The 16,405-nt window shown below is 49.4% G+C and overlaps 2 protein-coding genes across 7 annotated transcripts in view; both read left to right on the forward strand.

The window, feature by feature from the left end:
- Window positions 1–741, forward strand: part of BRMS1 (BRMS1 transcriptional repressor and anoikis regulator) — an 18,079-nt gene extending 17,338 nt beyond the window's left edge. For all 4 annotated transcript variants that reach the window (XM_081842894.1, XM_081842895.1, XM_081842896.1 and 1 more), the window contains one exon: window positions 268–741. In XM_081842894.1, the coding sequence (XP_081699020.1) occupies window positions 268–385 (118 nt within the window). In that variant the 3' untranslated portion in view covers window positions 386–741. The remainder of the gene's footprint in view (window positions 1–267) is intronic.
- Window positions 742–4,910: 4,169 nt separating this feature from the next.
- On the forward strand, window positions 4,911–15,230 carry RIN1 (Ras and Rab interactor 1). 3 transcript variants are annotated; one of them, XM_081843013.1, is made up of 7 exons: window positions 4,911–5,211; window positions 5,869–5,943; window positions 11,000–11,180; window positions 11,843–11,957; window positions 12,109–12,181; window positions 12,867–12,958; window positions 14,104–15,230. In XM_081843013.1, the coding sequence occupies exons 2-7, from the start codon at window positions 5,873–5,875 to the stop codon at window positions 14,727–14,729; spliced, it is 1,158 nt and encodes a 385-aa protein (XP_081699139.1). In that variant the 5' UTR covers window positions 4,911–5,211; window positions 5,869–5,872; the 3' UTR covers window positions 14,730–15,230. The 3 variants fall into 3 exon arrangements, with proteins under 3 accessions (XP_081699139.1, XP_081699141.1, XP_081699140.1); XM_081843015.1 differs by lacking the exon at window positions 5,869–5,943 and adding an exon at window positions 7,036–7,096 and having other exon boundaries at window positions 4,914–5,211; XM_081843014.1 differs by lacking the exon at window positions 5,869–5,943 and having other exon boundaries at window positions 4,917–5,211.
- The last annotated feature ends 1,175 nt before the right edge of the window (window positions 15,231–16,405 follow it).

Genomic DNA, 16,405 nt, shown 5'->3' on the forward strand with positions numbered 1-16,405 from the left:
AGAGATGGGAATGGTCATAGAAGCACGATATAGAACCTCTGTTGCATCCAGGAGGTCCCAGGTCCCATCTCCATGTAGAGACCCCATTTTCGAAACCTTGCAGAGCCATTGCCAGTAGTCCGACTTGGTATAAGCTGCGTTCCTTTGGAGTGAGGTTTGGAGACGGCTGGCATGTTGAGATCAGGGCCTGTGCGAGATGCTGCCTTGCCCCCCCCCCCCAAGAAACGTTCTGCCTGTCCACCCCTGATTCTTCTCCCTTTCCTCTAGGGCTGTGATCACTGCCATCAGTACTGGGGAGGTTTGGCTGCGCAGGGAAGACGGCAGCAAGACCAAAATCTACGTCTCGCAACTCCAGAAGGGCAAGTATTCCGTGCGCAAGGTCTAGCAGCACAGACTTTGGCTCTCTCGCTTCTCCTGGAACAGGCACAGCTTCTCTCTCTTGGAAACCAAGGGACTTTGGAGCAGCAAAGACCACCCCGAACCACCCCAGTTTGGGCTGCAGCAGGTGGAAAGGAGAAGGGCTTGCTTGCAGTTACCTTGGAATCATACCAGCATCGCTGCCCCTAGTGACGGGGGCCCTTGGCGTGGAGCCCTCCCCCTCCAGCCCCCTGTTGGTTCTGCGGCAGTTTTGATTGTGCTTGCCCAGCGTGCCCCTCCCTCCGTGTTTGGGGCTGGGCATTGACGGCAGCTCCTCTCTTTCTGGAAGAAACATCCAATAAAACACCAAAGTGAAATACCTCCCTCCAGCTTCCAAGCCTGGCTTTTTAACTGGAGACCAGCTGTCTCTGAGGTTTGCTTGTTTGGACTGAGAAGGGAGGAGATGCTGCTTTGGGGCGGGGTGGGGGAAGGGGAGGGGAGGGAGAGATGGCAGTTAGAAGGCAGATCGCAGACCCTACAACCTCCATTGTCCTCATATTATTGTCCATGCTTGCTGGGGCTGATGGGAGTTCCAAACATTCGGTTGGCTACCACTGTCCTGAACACTTCCCTGTTACTTTTGAGGAGGCTGTAGCAGTGGTGGTATCTGTAAGGCTGGGCGATACATGGTTTTCAGCAACGCAATGTATTCATCAGCTAAACATTGCAATATATGGATAAATCACAATGTCTGACATAAGGATGGGACTATTATAGAGGCGAACCATAGGGTGGGGCGATAACTGGTTTTCAACATTGAGATATCACCATCTAAGCATCATGATATACCGTATTTTTTCTTTCTATAAGACTCACCCGACCATAAGATGCACTTAGTTTTTAGAGGAGGAAAACAAGAAACAAGAAAACAACGCAAAGCCTACTGAGCGAAGAGGGAGCGCTCCTCCCTCTAGCTGCGCAGCCTGCATTCGCTCCATAAGACGCACACACATTTCCCCTTACTTTTTAGGAAGGAAAAAATGTGTCTTATAGAGCGAAAAATATGGTGCCGATAGATCACGATGCCTGAAATAAGCATGGAGCTAAGGAGAGGCATTGGCTGCTTCATGGTTTTTCCCATCTTGTGATTTTTGCCGGCGCCTGCCCTTGTGATTCTCTGCCCCCCCCCCCCAGCCTGCGTGAGGCAGGGGAGAGCTGAGCCATCAGAGTTAACAGGGGCTGCAGAAATTGAAGAGAAGCATCGGCTGGCTTCAAGGTTTTCCCCCACATTGTGATTTTCGCATAGCACACAGCCAAACACATTGTGATCTGTGGTATGTTGCCAGGTCAGAGATTATGAACTGATAGCAAAAAATTGACTTCACAAAATGGTTTTGGATATATATAATTGTCCAGCCGTGTGTGTGTGTGTGTGTGTGTGTGTGTGTGTGTGTGTGTGGGGCAACTGATATAAAAGCTTAATGAAATTCATGGGGGGTGAGGGTATCCATGGCTACTAGCCATAATCACTTTGTTCTCCCTCGGCTGTCAGAGGCAACAGGCCCCTGAATTCTAGTTGCTGGGAACTGCAAGTGGGGAGAATTGTTGTTGCTCTCAGGTCCTGCTTTCGGGCTTCCCCAAAATCATCTGGCTGGCCACCGTGAGAACAGGATACTGCACTACACAGGTGTTTGGCCTGATCCTGCAGGGCTCTCCTTAAGTTCTTAAGATGTTTTTGCCCAGGAATTGGCCAGGCAGCTGGAACAAGAGCAGAAAGACTCAAAGGGATTCCTGACTCCCACCAACCAACCAGATCCTTCCCCTCCCCACACCCCGCTCCCCGCCATGGCTCCTTCCTTCCTTCCTTCTTTCTTCAAAGCTGGGCTAGACCTTTGTTCTGTCTCTTTCCTGCCCATTTCTCCTTTGCTCACAAGCGCTGCTTCTCAGAAAGCACAGAAACGAACGAGAAACTCTCAGGTGCTAAAACAGAAGAGATGGAAAAACTTTATTGCGGCTAAACAAGAAGAGCCAATTAAGGCTTGTGAGCAGAGGCTTTGACCAAGATGATCTTCAAGAAGACAAACCAAAAACAAAAAAACATCTGGCCAAAATGAAATATTTTGCTGCAGATGAAGAAAATTCCTTCCCGACCTCACATTATTAGCTGGGATGAATGGTTCCCATTTGAACGCTGGACAGGCAACTCAAAGCAATGAGGCTGCTGTACAGGAAGCTATACAGTCATACCTCGGGTTAAGACGCTTCAGGTTGCACGTTTTCAGGATATGGACACGCCGAAACCCGGAAGTACCAGAGCGGGTTACTTTCGGCGCTTGCTGAATCGCAACCTGCGCAGACGCAGCACTGCGGGTTGCGAACGTGCCTCCCACATGGATCACGTTCGCAACCCGAGCGTCCACTGTACTTAGGAACTGCCTCATTCAGCCCTACTTGTGTCTGGCAAATACAGCGGTACCTCGGGTTAAGAACTTAATTCGTTCTGGAGGTCCGTTCTTACCTGAAACTGTTCTTAACCTGAAGCACCACTTTAGCTAATGGGGCCCCGCCGCTGCCGCCGCCGTGCAATTTCTGTTCTCATCCTGAAGCAAAGTTCCTAAGCCAAGGTACTATTTCTGGGTTAGCAGAGTCTGTAACCTGAAGCAACTGTAACCCAAGGTACCACTGTAGAACTTCTGCCTTGTTTTGAGCTCTGGGACATGAGCTATGGCACCCGGGTTCCTTTGTTCCTTTGCCCTGTAGAGATCTTCCCTTATAAAATGTTTGGGTAGCTTGGCAAGGGCAATGCAAGCTTTTCATGGAAGTTGCAACCTATATTCTTTGGTAGAGGGCGACATTCCTTCAGGGGTGACCTGTCAGGGGGCGGGGCTGTATATCGGCAGTGGGCGGAGCCACCAGCAGTGGTGGGTGGAGCCAGAGAGGCAATGGAAACAGGACTGTGTTGGGGCAGAAGATTAGGGCAGCTTCTGGACACACCAGGGGCCACACAAAGCGAGGGGCCGCAGGTGGCAGCTGAGCTGGTGGTTGCCCACCTGCACCCAGGATGCTGTTCAGCCCTCAGGGCACTCCCCCAGGCGACCCCCCTCATGGACCCTGTTCCCAAGCCATCTTTAGGGCTTTGGGCCTGGCTGGAATGAGTCCTTGAATTGCGATGCTTCTTACTTGCCTGGATGCAAGTATGTGGAGAGGAAGAGTGCATGCACTCTTTGACCTTTTTGACTCTGGCCCCGCCCACCACTGAGCAGCGGCCCCTTGGCGGTTGTCCACAAGGGAGTGTGGCCCTTGGGCTGAAAGATGCATGCCAGAAATGTAGGTTTCTGCAATTAAAAGACATTTAAGTGCTCTGCCACCCTAGCACAATAAATCCACTTTAAAAAAACCAAAAACCTGACGTTTTGCTCTTTGGAAAGTGATGGGGAAATGCACTGCAAAGTGTAGGTTGAACAAATGATTAATGGTAAAGTGTATGGTCACCCCACAAGCAATTGAGGACGAATGCTCAGCAAACAGGTTGTCTGGAGGCACCACAAGTGAGACCATTTGCCCATTGGATTTAGTTTTGCCTGCACTGACCGGCAGCTGCCGTCTAGGATTTCACACAATGTCTCTTTCCCAGTCCTACCTGTTGCTGCCAGGGACTGAACCAGGGACTGTTCTGTGGCCCTTCCCCTAAAAATGACATAATATTCTAGTCCTCACAATCCTGAATAAAGAGCTAGTTTAAACCACTGCCCAACTGGCAGATGTTTTCCAGGGTTCCATGTAGTGCTATTTTGCAGGCCTGTTTGGAAAGTGTTGGAAATTGAATGCTTCCTTATTACCCTAATGAAAGAAGCGTTTTGCCTCTTTCAACATAATTTTAAAACTGTACTGTCAACAGAGTGCATGGCAATTTGATTCCAGTTTAGCACCTCTGACCAGGTAGCACTCAGAGAAGATGCCTTCCTTGGCCTACCTTAGGCTGTTTGGAAAGTCATTATTATAATTTCTCTCTTTTTTAGCTGTGATCCCTGCATTGCAGGGGGTTGGACTAAATGACCCCTGAGGTCCCTTCCTAGCCTACGATTCTGTGATTCTCACTACTTGGGAGCTGAACTCTGGGAACTGATTTTCCATTCTAGGGCTCCCTGACAAACCTAGAGAAGTAGCAAGAAAAAAAAATGAGAGTGGGAATCTGAATAAACCTTCCCTGCTAAACAATAATACTTCTGGAGCAAACTTTGCCAATCTGGGACTCTCCAGATGTTTCTGGCTGCATATCCCATCACTGTGGGAGCCCTAGGTTGGTAAACGCTATTACAGAGGGGTTTGAAACATGGAAGGCTTTCTGCACTTGCTCAGTGACTCCCCCCTTTTTGTGCTTTCTTCCCTTTTTCTGTTTCCAATCAAACTGACCTGGATAGCTCAGTTGGTAAGAGCATGAGACTCTTAATCTCAGGGGCGTGAGTTCGAACCTCACATTGGGCAAAAAGATTCCTGCATTGCAGGGGGTTGGACTGGATGACCCCGGGGTCCCTTCCAACCATTCTATGATTCTGTGAAATCTGCTGCTGCTGCTGCTACTCCTTGGCATTTTGCAAAGCCAGCCGCCTCTTCCGTGGCAGGAGCCCTGCGGTGAGCTCAGCCTTCTCAAGATTTCAGCCCATGAAGTAAGAGTTTGTTGTTGAGAGCCAGGTGCCCACCCTCCTTCCCGGTGCCGCTTGCCCAAGCCTCGCCCCGGAGCTGGATCTCAGCCAAGACGTCTTCAGGCAGCTGAGATGAGCGCAGCCGAGAGAGAAACCGAGTGCAATAGGGGAGGCAAAGGAGCACGCCGTGGAGTTGCCGGAGAGAGGAGAGGTGAGTGGCGAGGATGGGGAGGGGGGCTTGCTTGGGGTACCCTGGATTGGGGAGGGGGGCGTTGTAGATGGGAATTCCCTCCCTTCCTCTATTGACCAAACTCGATTGCTGGGAACTGGTGCCAACGGCGCTTCCCCGCAGCAGTTGATTTCCTTGTTTGTGGACTCCTTGCTTCGGGGAGGGCAGTGCCGTCTAAAGGATACAGCTGGTCACGTGGAGGCCACCTCTGTAGTCCCGTTGCTAGAAAGTGTGCTGCGTGTGTGTTTTGTGCGGGGATGTTATACTGGGGTGTGCTGCTGATCAGGAAGGAACTGGGAGCTGAGACTCCTGAGGTCATTTCCAGCTCTGGTTTCTCAGCCGCATGGCAGAGGAGGAAAAAGTTAGACTCTCCCGTTGCTCCCCCATGGGCTGTTCAAACCCATCTCCCAACAGCCGGTATGCATGGCCAATGGTCAGGGCTGTGAAGAGCTGGATTTCAGCAAGATCTGTGGAGCAGTTGCCGGTTCCCCCATCCCTAGGGTGAAGGGACAAGCCTCCTTCTGTATCTGGCGCCAGAGGATGGGAGTCACTCGGGATTAAGTGGGTTGCTAGCGTCTGGGGGCACTGGGAAAGCTTTATTTTATTCTGCAGTATTTTATATCCTGCCTTTCCTCCAAGGGATATGATGTGGCGCACAGCACTTTCTCCCTCCCCGTTTTTTATCCTACAACAACGCTGCGAGGTAGACTTAGGGTGAGAAGTTGTGCCTGGCCCAAGGCTTCATGGCTGGGGATTTTGAACCCAAGTCTTCTAAATTGCAGCCTTGACATGCTGAGCTACACTGGCCTGGACCCTACACTCTCTTAACCTGCCCCCCTACTCCAGAACTCAGTGAGGGGTTGTGCCTGAGTCAGCATGCATAGGGTTGTATCCAGCTCAGTCCTACTCTTAATAGACCCAGCTGAAATCAAAACTTAAGTCAGTCGCGCAGCCATTGATTTCAAAGGGTTCTACTCTGAGTAGGACTGAGTGGGATACTTACCCATGTCCCCAGGGGGGCATCTCACAGCTATTATATCTTAGATGGTCCCTGGGCACTAGGACTGTTGGGTTTGCAGAAACGGGCTTACTGGTGTTCACTGGTGAAAGGTGGGAGCTTTGGTTCCTGGGTTGCTGAGCTCAAGAGTGGGATGCTGGCCAGGGCATGTTCATGAACAACACAAACACACACCCATCCCTGACCGCTGGCCTTGCTGGCAGGGCTGATGGGAGTTTGAGTCTGTTTGGAGGGCACCAGGTTCCCCAGCCCAGGATTTGTGTATCATTGGCAAACAAGGCCTTGTCCAGCTCCAATTGAAAGGACCCCATCCCGGGCCCCCATTTATACGATGTCAGGAGGAAGGAAGGAAGGAAGGAAACACCATTCTTCCTCTTTCCCTCTTCCCGCATGTCTTTGCATGTGATTGTGCACCTCATCTTTGGCCTTATGTTGATGTCACTCCTGCCCCGCCCCCTGTGCATGTCAAGAGTTGTGGGGATGGATTATAGAATTGTAGAATTGGAAGGGACATGAGGGTCACTAGTCCAACCCCCTGTATGAATGTAGGAATCTTCTTGCCCAATGCGGGACTCAAACCTACGGCCCCAAGATCAAGAGTCTCATGCTCTACCAACTGTACTATGGGAGCCTGGCCTAGCTGAGCCCAGCATTTTTGGCTAATTGGCTCATGTTCCCATCCCCTAGAGTGGCTCTCTTCCCCGCCCCCACCTCCCAACAACCCTGTGAGGTAGTTAGACTTCATTTTCTTTTGTTTCTTACATTTATATCCTGCTTTCCCACACTAGGAGCTCAAAGCAGCATACGTGGTTTGCCCCCCTCCCCATTTTAGCCTCACAACCAAATCAGGTAGGTCACCCGCTGGGCTTTATGGGTGGCTGAGAAGAGATTCAAATCAGTCCTAGCCTGATCCATTCCAACAGATGGATCTGATAGGTCCCCCCCCAAAAAAACCCCTAAATCTTGTGTGAGGTGGATGTGTGTGTGTTTGGGGGTTGTGTGTCATAGCTGGGAAATAAAAGATTAACCCTCCCCATCCTGTGTGACCTCCCCCCCCCTCTTGTGCCACAATTAGGCTTGCAGTGGGGAGGGAAAGGAAACTCCTATTGGCTCCATTAGGAGGACATTGTAGAACTGCCAGGGCCCATGGTTTCCCCAACCACAAGCACTGCAGCTCAGGAGAGACCTTGATGACTGTTTAGTATTATTATTATGAATTGCCAGCCGTGAATATAGCACTTGTTGTCTCACACGCTCTGCTTGCCGCTGCTTTCATCTCACTGAATTTGTCGCTTCTGCTGCTGCTTGTCTCTCCTCCTGCTGGTCCATCCCCTGGAACTGCTCAGTGCTGAAATTCAGACCTCTCACTGTTTTGACTTCAGGCACACTTTTGCTCCCAGGCCTTCTCCTCTAGGAAACACAGATCTCACTTCTAACCCCCCGTGTTGCTGGCGGGCCCTTGGCACTTAACCAGGTTTTGTGCTCCTTTGGAATGAGGCACAGGGGAGAATGGTGTGTCTTTAAGAAATATAGTTCATTCACACATGTTTAATAATAATAATAATTTTATTATTTATACCCCGCCCATCTGGGTTTCCCCAGCCACTTTGGGCAGCTCCCAACAGAACATTAAAACCAGAATAAAACTTCAAACATTAAAAACTTCCCTAAACAGGGCTGCCTTCAGATGTCTTCTAAAAGCCAGATAGTTGTTTATTTCCGTGACATCTGATAGGAGGGTGTTCCACAGGGTGGGCACCACTGCCGAGAAGGCCCTCTGCCTGGTTCCCTGTAACCTCACTTCTTGCAGTAAGGGAACTGCCAGAAGGCCCTCAGCGCTGGATGGTCATCTGTCATGTATGATTCCTGCATCACACTGGGTTGGGCTAGATGACCCTAGGGGTCCCTTCCAACTCTATGATTCTATGATATTTACATGGCCCGTTTCATTTTTTCCTTGATTTATTTTTACTATTATTTTAAAGGAGTTTTAGTGTATTTTATTGTTGCTGTTTTTATTTTCCCGTGAGCTGCCAAATTAGCTAAACGAAAGCCATAAGCAAGAATATCACAGCTAGGGGGAGATTTATCCAGGCTCCTTCCATCACCCTGTTCCCATGCTTGCTTTCCTCTTCCCTCCCCATTCCTTTTCCTTCTGTGTCATGCCTTTTAGATGGCTGAGCCTGCAGTCAGGAAACTGCCTTATTTTATTGTAAAAAAAATGTATTGATAGCACATGGAAAATGCCATGTGCTTTATACATGTGGTGGTGGTTAAGGAACTTGCCGTCTGCATCGGGACTGTTTGTGGGTGGGAGAGATGGCAAATGGAACAAAGGGGGTCATTAAGCCAAAGTGAGAAGCTTTTTCAGCTTTGTTTTGGGTTGGGGGTGAGGACAAAGGGGTTAGTTCTCCCCACACCAGCGGGAAGCCCATTTCCACAGGCTTCTCCTTCCCCCTGTGGGGCAGGGCAGCAGATGAGTGATCCCCTCAAAGCTGTGCTCCTCCCCTGTCTCCAAATTGCAGCTTCTCATGCCACGGAGCTGATTCATAGCCTGCCTTACTTTCTCGTCTCTCACCCCCGCTGTGTTTTGTAACAGCTCGAGGATGGCTCCCGCCTTCAGCTCATGTTCGATCCAGCTGTGTCTCTGCAGAGGGTGGCAACTTCCCCTCCCTGGCATGTTCCTGGGCTTAAAAATAATTTTAAAAAACCAATGCGACGGTGTTGCAGAAACTCAACAGGTGCTCCTTGTATTTCCACACAAGGATAATCTGCACCTGTTGGATTTCTGCAGAGAATGAAAATAAGATGCATAGGACGGAGCTGTTTCTCCATCTAACATAAAAAGAGGATCAGGGCCAAAGACCCATCTAAGTTCAGCATCCTGTTCTCACGCTAGCCAACCAGATGCGTCTGGAAATCCTGAATCTACCCACTTGCGATTTCCATACTACGATTTCCAGAGCCATACTGCCTCTGACTGTGGAGGAAGAAAATGGCCATTGTGGCTACTAGTGTCCTAGCCATGGGCACACATATGTCTGTAGGCCTTCCTTGGTGCCTGCCAGATATCCTTCCCTCCCCTTGATTTCTCTCTCTTTCTCTCTCTCTCTTTCGAGATAGGGCTGGGGAAGACCTTTCTCTGCTGGAGAGATGCTGCTGGCCAGTGTAGGAATGGATCTACTGTAGTATGAAACCAATGAAGCTTAAGCTTCAGAGACCCTCAAGCCCACATTGCTTAAAAAATGAGGGTCTGGTAGACCCAATTTGAGTCGCACAATTTGAATTGACTCATTTTGTTGTTGTGGGTGGCGCTGTGGGTTAAACCACAGAGCCTAGGACTTGCCGATCAGAAGGTCGGCAGTTCGAATCCCCACGACAGGATGAGCTCCAGTTGCTCGGTCCCTGCTCCTGCCAACCTAGCAGTTCAAAAGCACGTCAAAGTGCAAGTAGATAAATAGATACCAATCTGGCGGGAAGGTAAACGGCGTTTCCATGCTCTGCTCTGGTTTGCCAGAAACGGCTTAGTCATGCTGGCCACATAACCTGGAAGCTGTACGCTGGCTCCCTCGGCCAATAAAGCGAGATGAGCGCCGCAACCCCAGAGTCGGTCACGACTGGACCTAATAGTCAGGGGTCCCTTTACCTTTTACAGTATATCTCAACAAGTTTGAGTCCGTAGCACCAATGTTAGAAAAGTGTGGTGATCTGTCGTGGAACAACACCACCGAAGTCGATAACAGTGGTGACCCAGACCTCATTGCTGGTTGAGAAGGGGCCCCCAAGACAGTTCAAGCTTCAGGGCCCCCAAAATGTAGATCTGCCACTGAGTCAGCATAGACAATATTGAGCTAGGCGGAAGAAGCCATGCAAGACAGCTTCCTGTGCCCCAGGTGCTCTCTCACATTTCAGCCACAAGTATACACTCAAAGGCTGCGTACACAGCAATGCCTTTCAAGCACATTCTTTCCCTCAGGAATTCCTGGCACTGCTATTTACCCCTCGCAGAGTTACTATTCTCAGCAAACCTTAACAGACTAACTACAGCGCCCATAATTCTCTGAGGGGGAAACATGCACTTCAACTGTGCTTCAAAAGCCATAGGCACCAAATCTATGGGCTTGCAGACACCCCTCAAAGTATGTTGGGACAGGACTGAGCCCCCGCCAATCTTGAGGGCCCAGGCCTCGCGGGATCTCCCTGCGGTGGCAGCAGGCCTTGCAGCCTCCTCCCAACATGCGTGATGTCACGGGATAGAAATGGAATAAAGTAAGACTGGCAGATGAAATTATTAGACTATGCAGAGATGGCAAGATTGACCAGGGAAATCAGAAATCAGGAGGACCAAAACTTCAACAGAGAGTGGGGCAAATATAGACTGTATTTGAAAGACCACTGTAAACACTTGAGCTCTTTGGCAGGCTTTAAATAACTCTTGCAATGATACATAGACTTTGGATACATTGGAGGACTGTAAACTAGATGGATTTAGAATATGCAGTAGAAAAAGTTATTTAAAGAACCCACGGGGGGGGGGGGAGGGAAGTCCTAGGATTTGGAAGAATCCTGTGTAAAATGTTAACTTTTGCAAGAATAACATTTGTGTGAATGAATTTGCAAAATCTAATTTAAAAAAAATTACGGAATAAAGTAAAGTCATGGTAAGCAGGCCAGGTCTCTTGGGTTGCCTGTTGTTTGCGCCCCTTTCAGTACCTCACGCCGGACTCAGGGGAGGTTTTTGTTCCCTCTCAGGATGACTCGGAACCCGATCTACGACTATCCCGAGCCTTATGCCAACCCACGGCACGGGACGGTGGCCTCCCCCCGGAGCATCAGCCTCGTGGGACGACTGCGCCTCACTCAGCCAGTTTGGCTCCAGCTGGGCATCAACTCGGCCGCTGCACTTCACATCCTTCAGCGTGAACCTCCCGGGGTGAGGATCGACAGGGTTTCGTCATTAGCCCCCCACTTTAGAGCACAGGAGTGATGAGAATAGTGCTTCTGAGCATACTCTGAGTGACTTCCCCCACTGGCTTGGGCTGCAACTTTCCCCTTTCAACAGAGTCTCCTTTCCATTCAGGAAGCACATGAACGTCTGAAATTCAGGCTGCAGTGTAGGAATGCATTTGTGAGGGAGACAGCTTCACCTGCTGGATGTCTCCATTTCCACAAAAGTGAGAAGGCAGAACTCCCAGAACGGTTTAACAGTCAATCCGTCTTCACAGGCGACTCTGGAAAATGTAGCACTGTGAGGGGAATAGGGGCCTCCTAACAACTCTCAGCACCCTTAAAAAACTATAGTTCCCAGAATTCCTTGTGGCCATAGAATCAGAGTGGGCCTCACACGCCATCTACTTTAATCCCTTCGCTCATACAGGAAATTTACAACACCAGCATCCCACCTGCAAAAACGGGTAATCCAAATGCAGCCGTGCTTTCTTAGTATATTCTATTTCCTACAGAGCTTGCATTTTAAAAAAAGTTAGCATTTGGAACCTCTTCCCACCTATTGATGCTGCTGTCTGTGTGTCCCTGTTATTATAGCCTACCTTAACCTGCTTTCATGCTTCTCTCCCCCCTTCTCCCCACTCCCAGACATTTTTAGTGCGGAGATCAAATACGCGGCAATGTCAAGTCCTGTGTTTACGCCTCCCCGACAATTCATCACCAGCTTTTGTGACGACCCATTGCTTATGCCAGGAGCGTGCAGGTGAGGGTGGCGAATGCATTTGCCTTGCAAGTTCGGGGGATTATTCAAGTGTTCTGGGAATAATTTTCATGGAGGAGAATTTTGGGGAGGAAATTTGTCCCAACTCTGGCCCGGGGTTAACTTTTCTCCATCTGTTTCTTATGTTCTCCAGTCATCTTCCTAGAGGGCTCGGATTTGACCTTCCCCAGCCTCCTGCACCTCATTGCTTCCTACTGCATAACCCCGTAAGTGGCTTGCCACCTTTGGAGACCACCATCATCCCCTATGGTGGTTCAATGACAACCAAGACTCCTGAATATATATATATGGAGAAGGTCCTTGAGTGAATTGTCTAGTGCTCCTATCTGACCATCTTCTTTTAAAATGTCAGCTTTTGGGGGAAGTGTCAGGGCACAGGGGTTGAGCACAATCACTGTAGCTATGGCCAGGTGTGACTGTGAAAGACACCGCCTGAAACTCTGGAATGCTGGTCAGTGTAGCCCAGGGATGGGGAACTTGTGACCCTCCAGGTGTTGGGAGTGACTCTCCAGATGTTAATCTCAGGGTTGTGGGTTCGAGCCCCAGTCATGGGTGTAGCCAGGGGGGGGGGCAGGGGGCAGCTGCCCCCATCAAGTAAAACAATAGGAAAACTTAACTAACTGACCAATCACATCAGTTCTGCCCCCCTGACAAAAATCCTGTCTACACTCACGGCCCCATGTTGGATGAAAGATTTCTGCACTGCAGGAGGTTGGACTAGATTACTCTTGTGGTTCCTTCCAAATCTATGATTCTATGATTTCCCGCTTAGAAAAAGATATAAATTGAATGTTCTGGTTTCTGGTTTCCAAGTGCACTGTTTTTTCTTCAAAGTTCTGGCTGAGTTTTGACAGCCTTTCTCCTCTTCCCTCCCCCTGCCCACTGCCTCAGGGACATCCTCCCTCTCTCTCTGCGCCTTCCTCTGCTCATCTGGGAGGCCTCATCCTGCCAGCAGCTGGAGGCCATCGCTCACTTGGGGCTTGGTGAGTGGCTCAGTGTTGACTCGGTGGTAGAAATCTCCATCCAGCACCAAACCCCTGAACAGCAACCCCACTTCAGCAGCCCACACTCACCTGCCTGGCTTTTAACCTCCTAGGCTCCTTGACAGGGGTGGGGGATACACAGCTCAGTGACAGGGGGTGTCAGAGGTGGAGAACCTTCTCCATCTCACGGGCTGCATTATTTCCTGAGGTCAACTTACCAAAAGTGGGCGGGGCCAGTGGGGAAAGTGGGTGGAGCAACTAATCCTACAGTTGGCTAAGTTTCCAGAGACACCTCCCCTCCCTGACTTTCATCCAAGCAAGAGCTCTAGGGCAGATTTTCAGCCAGGCAAAAGACACTCAAGGGGGGTGCGAGGCAGGGCAAGTCAGAGGCAAGGCCTGGGGGAATCCCAAAGGCCAAACAGAGAGGTCTGGGAGGCCACATCCAGCCAGATGATCCCCCAAGAAACATTACAGTAGCACCTCAGGTTACAGACGCTTCAGGTTACAGACTCCGCTAACCCAGAAATAGTACCTCGGGTTAAGAACTTTGCTTCAGGACGAGAACAGAAATTGCGTCATGGCGGTGCTGGGAGGCCCCATTAGCTAAAGTGGTACCTCAGGTTAAGAACAGTTTCAGGTTAAGAACGGACCTCCAGAACGAATTAAGTTATTAACCTGAGGTACCACTGTACTGATCAAGGCCACTTCTGCACTGAAAGCCGTATTATGCCTCTTTAACAGTTGTAGCTTCCCGCAAAGAATTCTGGGAACTGCAGTTTGTTGAATGCAGCTTTTTGAGGGGAAGAGGGTCGGAGGTCTCTCAATAACTTTCAGCAACCATAAACTACAGTTGCCCAGGATTCTTTGAAGGGGAGCCATGACTGTTTAAAGCAGTACAGTACAACTCATAAATATAAAGGTGCAGATGTGGCTCAAGTATAAAACTGCTTCCTAACAATATTAGTCACTGATGGATGCAGATTGCTCCCAGTGGTTGCCTAGCAACCACAACCAATGCATCTCCACCTTCTTCTTTTTTCTGGCCTGACAAAGATAATCATAGCCAGGCTAGAGCTTTGAGCACCCAGCAAATGCTTTTTTAACAGTTTGTTCTCTCTCTTTTCATCCTCATTCCCCGCCTCCAGAATTTTGGAGCTCATCCCTGAACACTAAGGATTTCAGCAGGCCTATTCCGCCGGTGCCTCTTTCCGGCCCAGACAAGGGCCGCACGAGCGACACCCAGGTGGGGAGCTGTGCAAAGCTGGTTTGTGGACAACCTGCCAGATCCCATGATATTCCAACCCCCCCGCCAGCTGACGGAACACTGCACAAGGATGTGGGCACCCGGCGCCAGCGCTTCAAGAACAATGTCAAGGTCCAAGTGTCCACAGAGGCTGTCAGCCCCCTGTCCCCCCCGGCGGTCCCACCGCCCCCCATTCCCGTTGGGAAAAAGAAGAAAAAGAACCTGCCCCACCCTCCTGTCCCCAGTGGGAGAAACCAGTTACCCAACCGCAACCCTTTCCCTCAAGATTCCTCACAGGCTCCGGCGAGGTTGGAAACTTACAGCATACCCCAGAGCAAGAAGGAGGAGCTTATGGGTCAAGCTGGGCGCTCTTTAACCCCTGGTCCTTCTTCACAGCAGCCACTGCATGTTACGGAAGAGGACCAGTCAGGGTTATCTTGCCTGGGTCACTTTTTCCAGGAACAAGAAAGGGGCAGGTTCAGTAACGGAGTAAAAGGCTGCCTTCTTCCGTCTTCCGAGCCTTCTTGAGCACCGATTCCTGGAACTGGGCTTTTGGGGGAACTTTGATGACGCAAACGGGGCCAGGAGGTGTTCCCAAAGAAGGCAAGGATGTCAACATTATTAGAGCAAGTGGGTGAATGGGTCCTATCCTAGATTTTGAATGGGAATCTGGAGCCAGGGAGCGACACTCTAGCCTTCAACGCTTAGGAGAGTTAGGAGAGAGAGAGAAGAAAATGTAATCGAAGGACGGGGAGGGTTGGCGCTCTGGCTTTCCATTTGCCAGCAGGGTGGATGGGATTTGTAGTTTCACAACATCTGGAAGGCTACAGGCTCCCCACCCAAAATATAATTGCATCCAATAAGCTACTGGAACTTTTCTTGTGTTTTTTCCCCTTGCACCTTTAGTTTTTTTAAACTAAACTTGTTGCTGTTTGATGTCCTTTCTCCTAGAGGGGGAAGAGTGTTACACCATTGCTGAGTCATGTTTTGCTGTTAATAAATATAAACTACAATTTCTTAACACAGAAATACTTTGTTTATTGATCAAATGCATATAAATAACACCAGTATAGACAGACAAAGACCCTGTAAAATAAAATGTTGGTGGGGGGGGGGATTATAAAGATATCCTTTATATTCTTATTTAACTATTAAAAGTGATTTTCACCACATTGCCTACCGGGTACCGGGAAGTAAATCTTGCTCAGTTCAATGAGCCTTTATTCTGACACATATTTTGCATCGTGGGGATAGCTCAGTTGCTGGGGATAGAGCACCAGACGCTTAACCTCAGGGTCGCGAGTTCGAGTCCCACATTGGGCAAAAGATTCCTGCATTGCAGGGGGTTGAACTAGAGGGCCCTCGTGGCCCCCTCCAACTCTACAATTCCATGAGTCTAAGTAAGTAGTGTATTGGGTTGTGGGCTTAAGCTCCCTACATGGGTTTTACCATTAATGCAGATCGTGTACAATAAAAAGGAACAGATCCCACGTAACAGGGATAAGATAAGACTATCAATGGCTAGCTCTGCTTCCATGGTCAGAGGCAGAAACAGACCCTCTAGCTGTCCCTATTTTCTAGTAACAGTCCTGGATTTACAGGTTTCTGATTTCATCCTGGAATGTCCCACTTTTCCTAAAGACGTCCCTATTTCCATTGGAGAAAAGTTGGAGGGTATGGAGTTATGCAACCCCTGAGCCAAGGAGATAAGTAACTATACAACCTTTAGAAGACGTCTGAAAGCAGCCCTACATAGAAATTTTTTTTCTTAAAAAATGTTTACTGTTTCATTATGTTTTTATCTATGTTGGAAGCTGCCCAGAGTGCCTGGGGCAACCCAGTCAGATGGGCAGGATACAAATAATAAATTATTATTATTATTATTATTATTATTATTATTATTATTATTATTATTATTACCATCATCATCATGAAATAAGAAGTCTCATTTTTCATTGGGAAAATGTTGGAGGGTATGCAGTAATGCTTCTGAATGCCAGTTGCTGGAAACCATAGTGGCGAGAGCACTCTTGTGCTTGGGTTCTGCTTGCAAGTTTCCCATCAGCGCATCTGAGCGGCCACTGTGCAAACAGGAAGCTGGACTAGATGGGCCACTGTAGTAGTAGCCAACATGCTCTTCATAGGCTCTTTCTCAGCCTGAGGGCTGCATTCCCTGCTAGGCCACATACCAGTGATGTGTGGGG

This window comes from Podarcis erhardii (assembly GCF_964252035.2).
Source record: "Podarcis erhardii genome assembly, chromosome: 15".
In the NCBI taxonomy this organism is placed as follows: Eukaryota; Metazoa; Chordata; class Lepidosauria; order Squamata; family Lacertidae; genus Podarcis; species Podarcis erhardii.

Coding starts and splice junctions, on each gene's coding strand:
- RIN1 (XM_081843013.1), top strand. CDS start 5,873: ATGATGTGGCGCACAGCACTTTCTCCCTCCCCGTTTTTTATCCTACAA. Junction 5,944..10,999: donor CGCTGCGAGGTAGACTTAGG/GTGAGAAGTTGT, acceptor GTTCCCTCTCAG/GATGACTCGGAACCCGATCT. Junction 11,958..12,108: donor CTTATGCCAGGAGCGTGCAG/GTGAGGGTGGCG, acceptor TATGTTCTCCAG/TCATCTTCCTAGAGGGCTCG.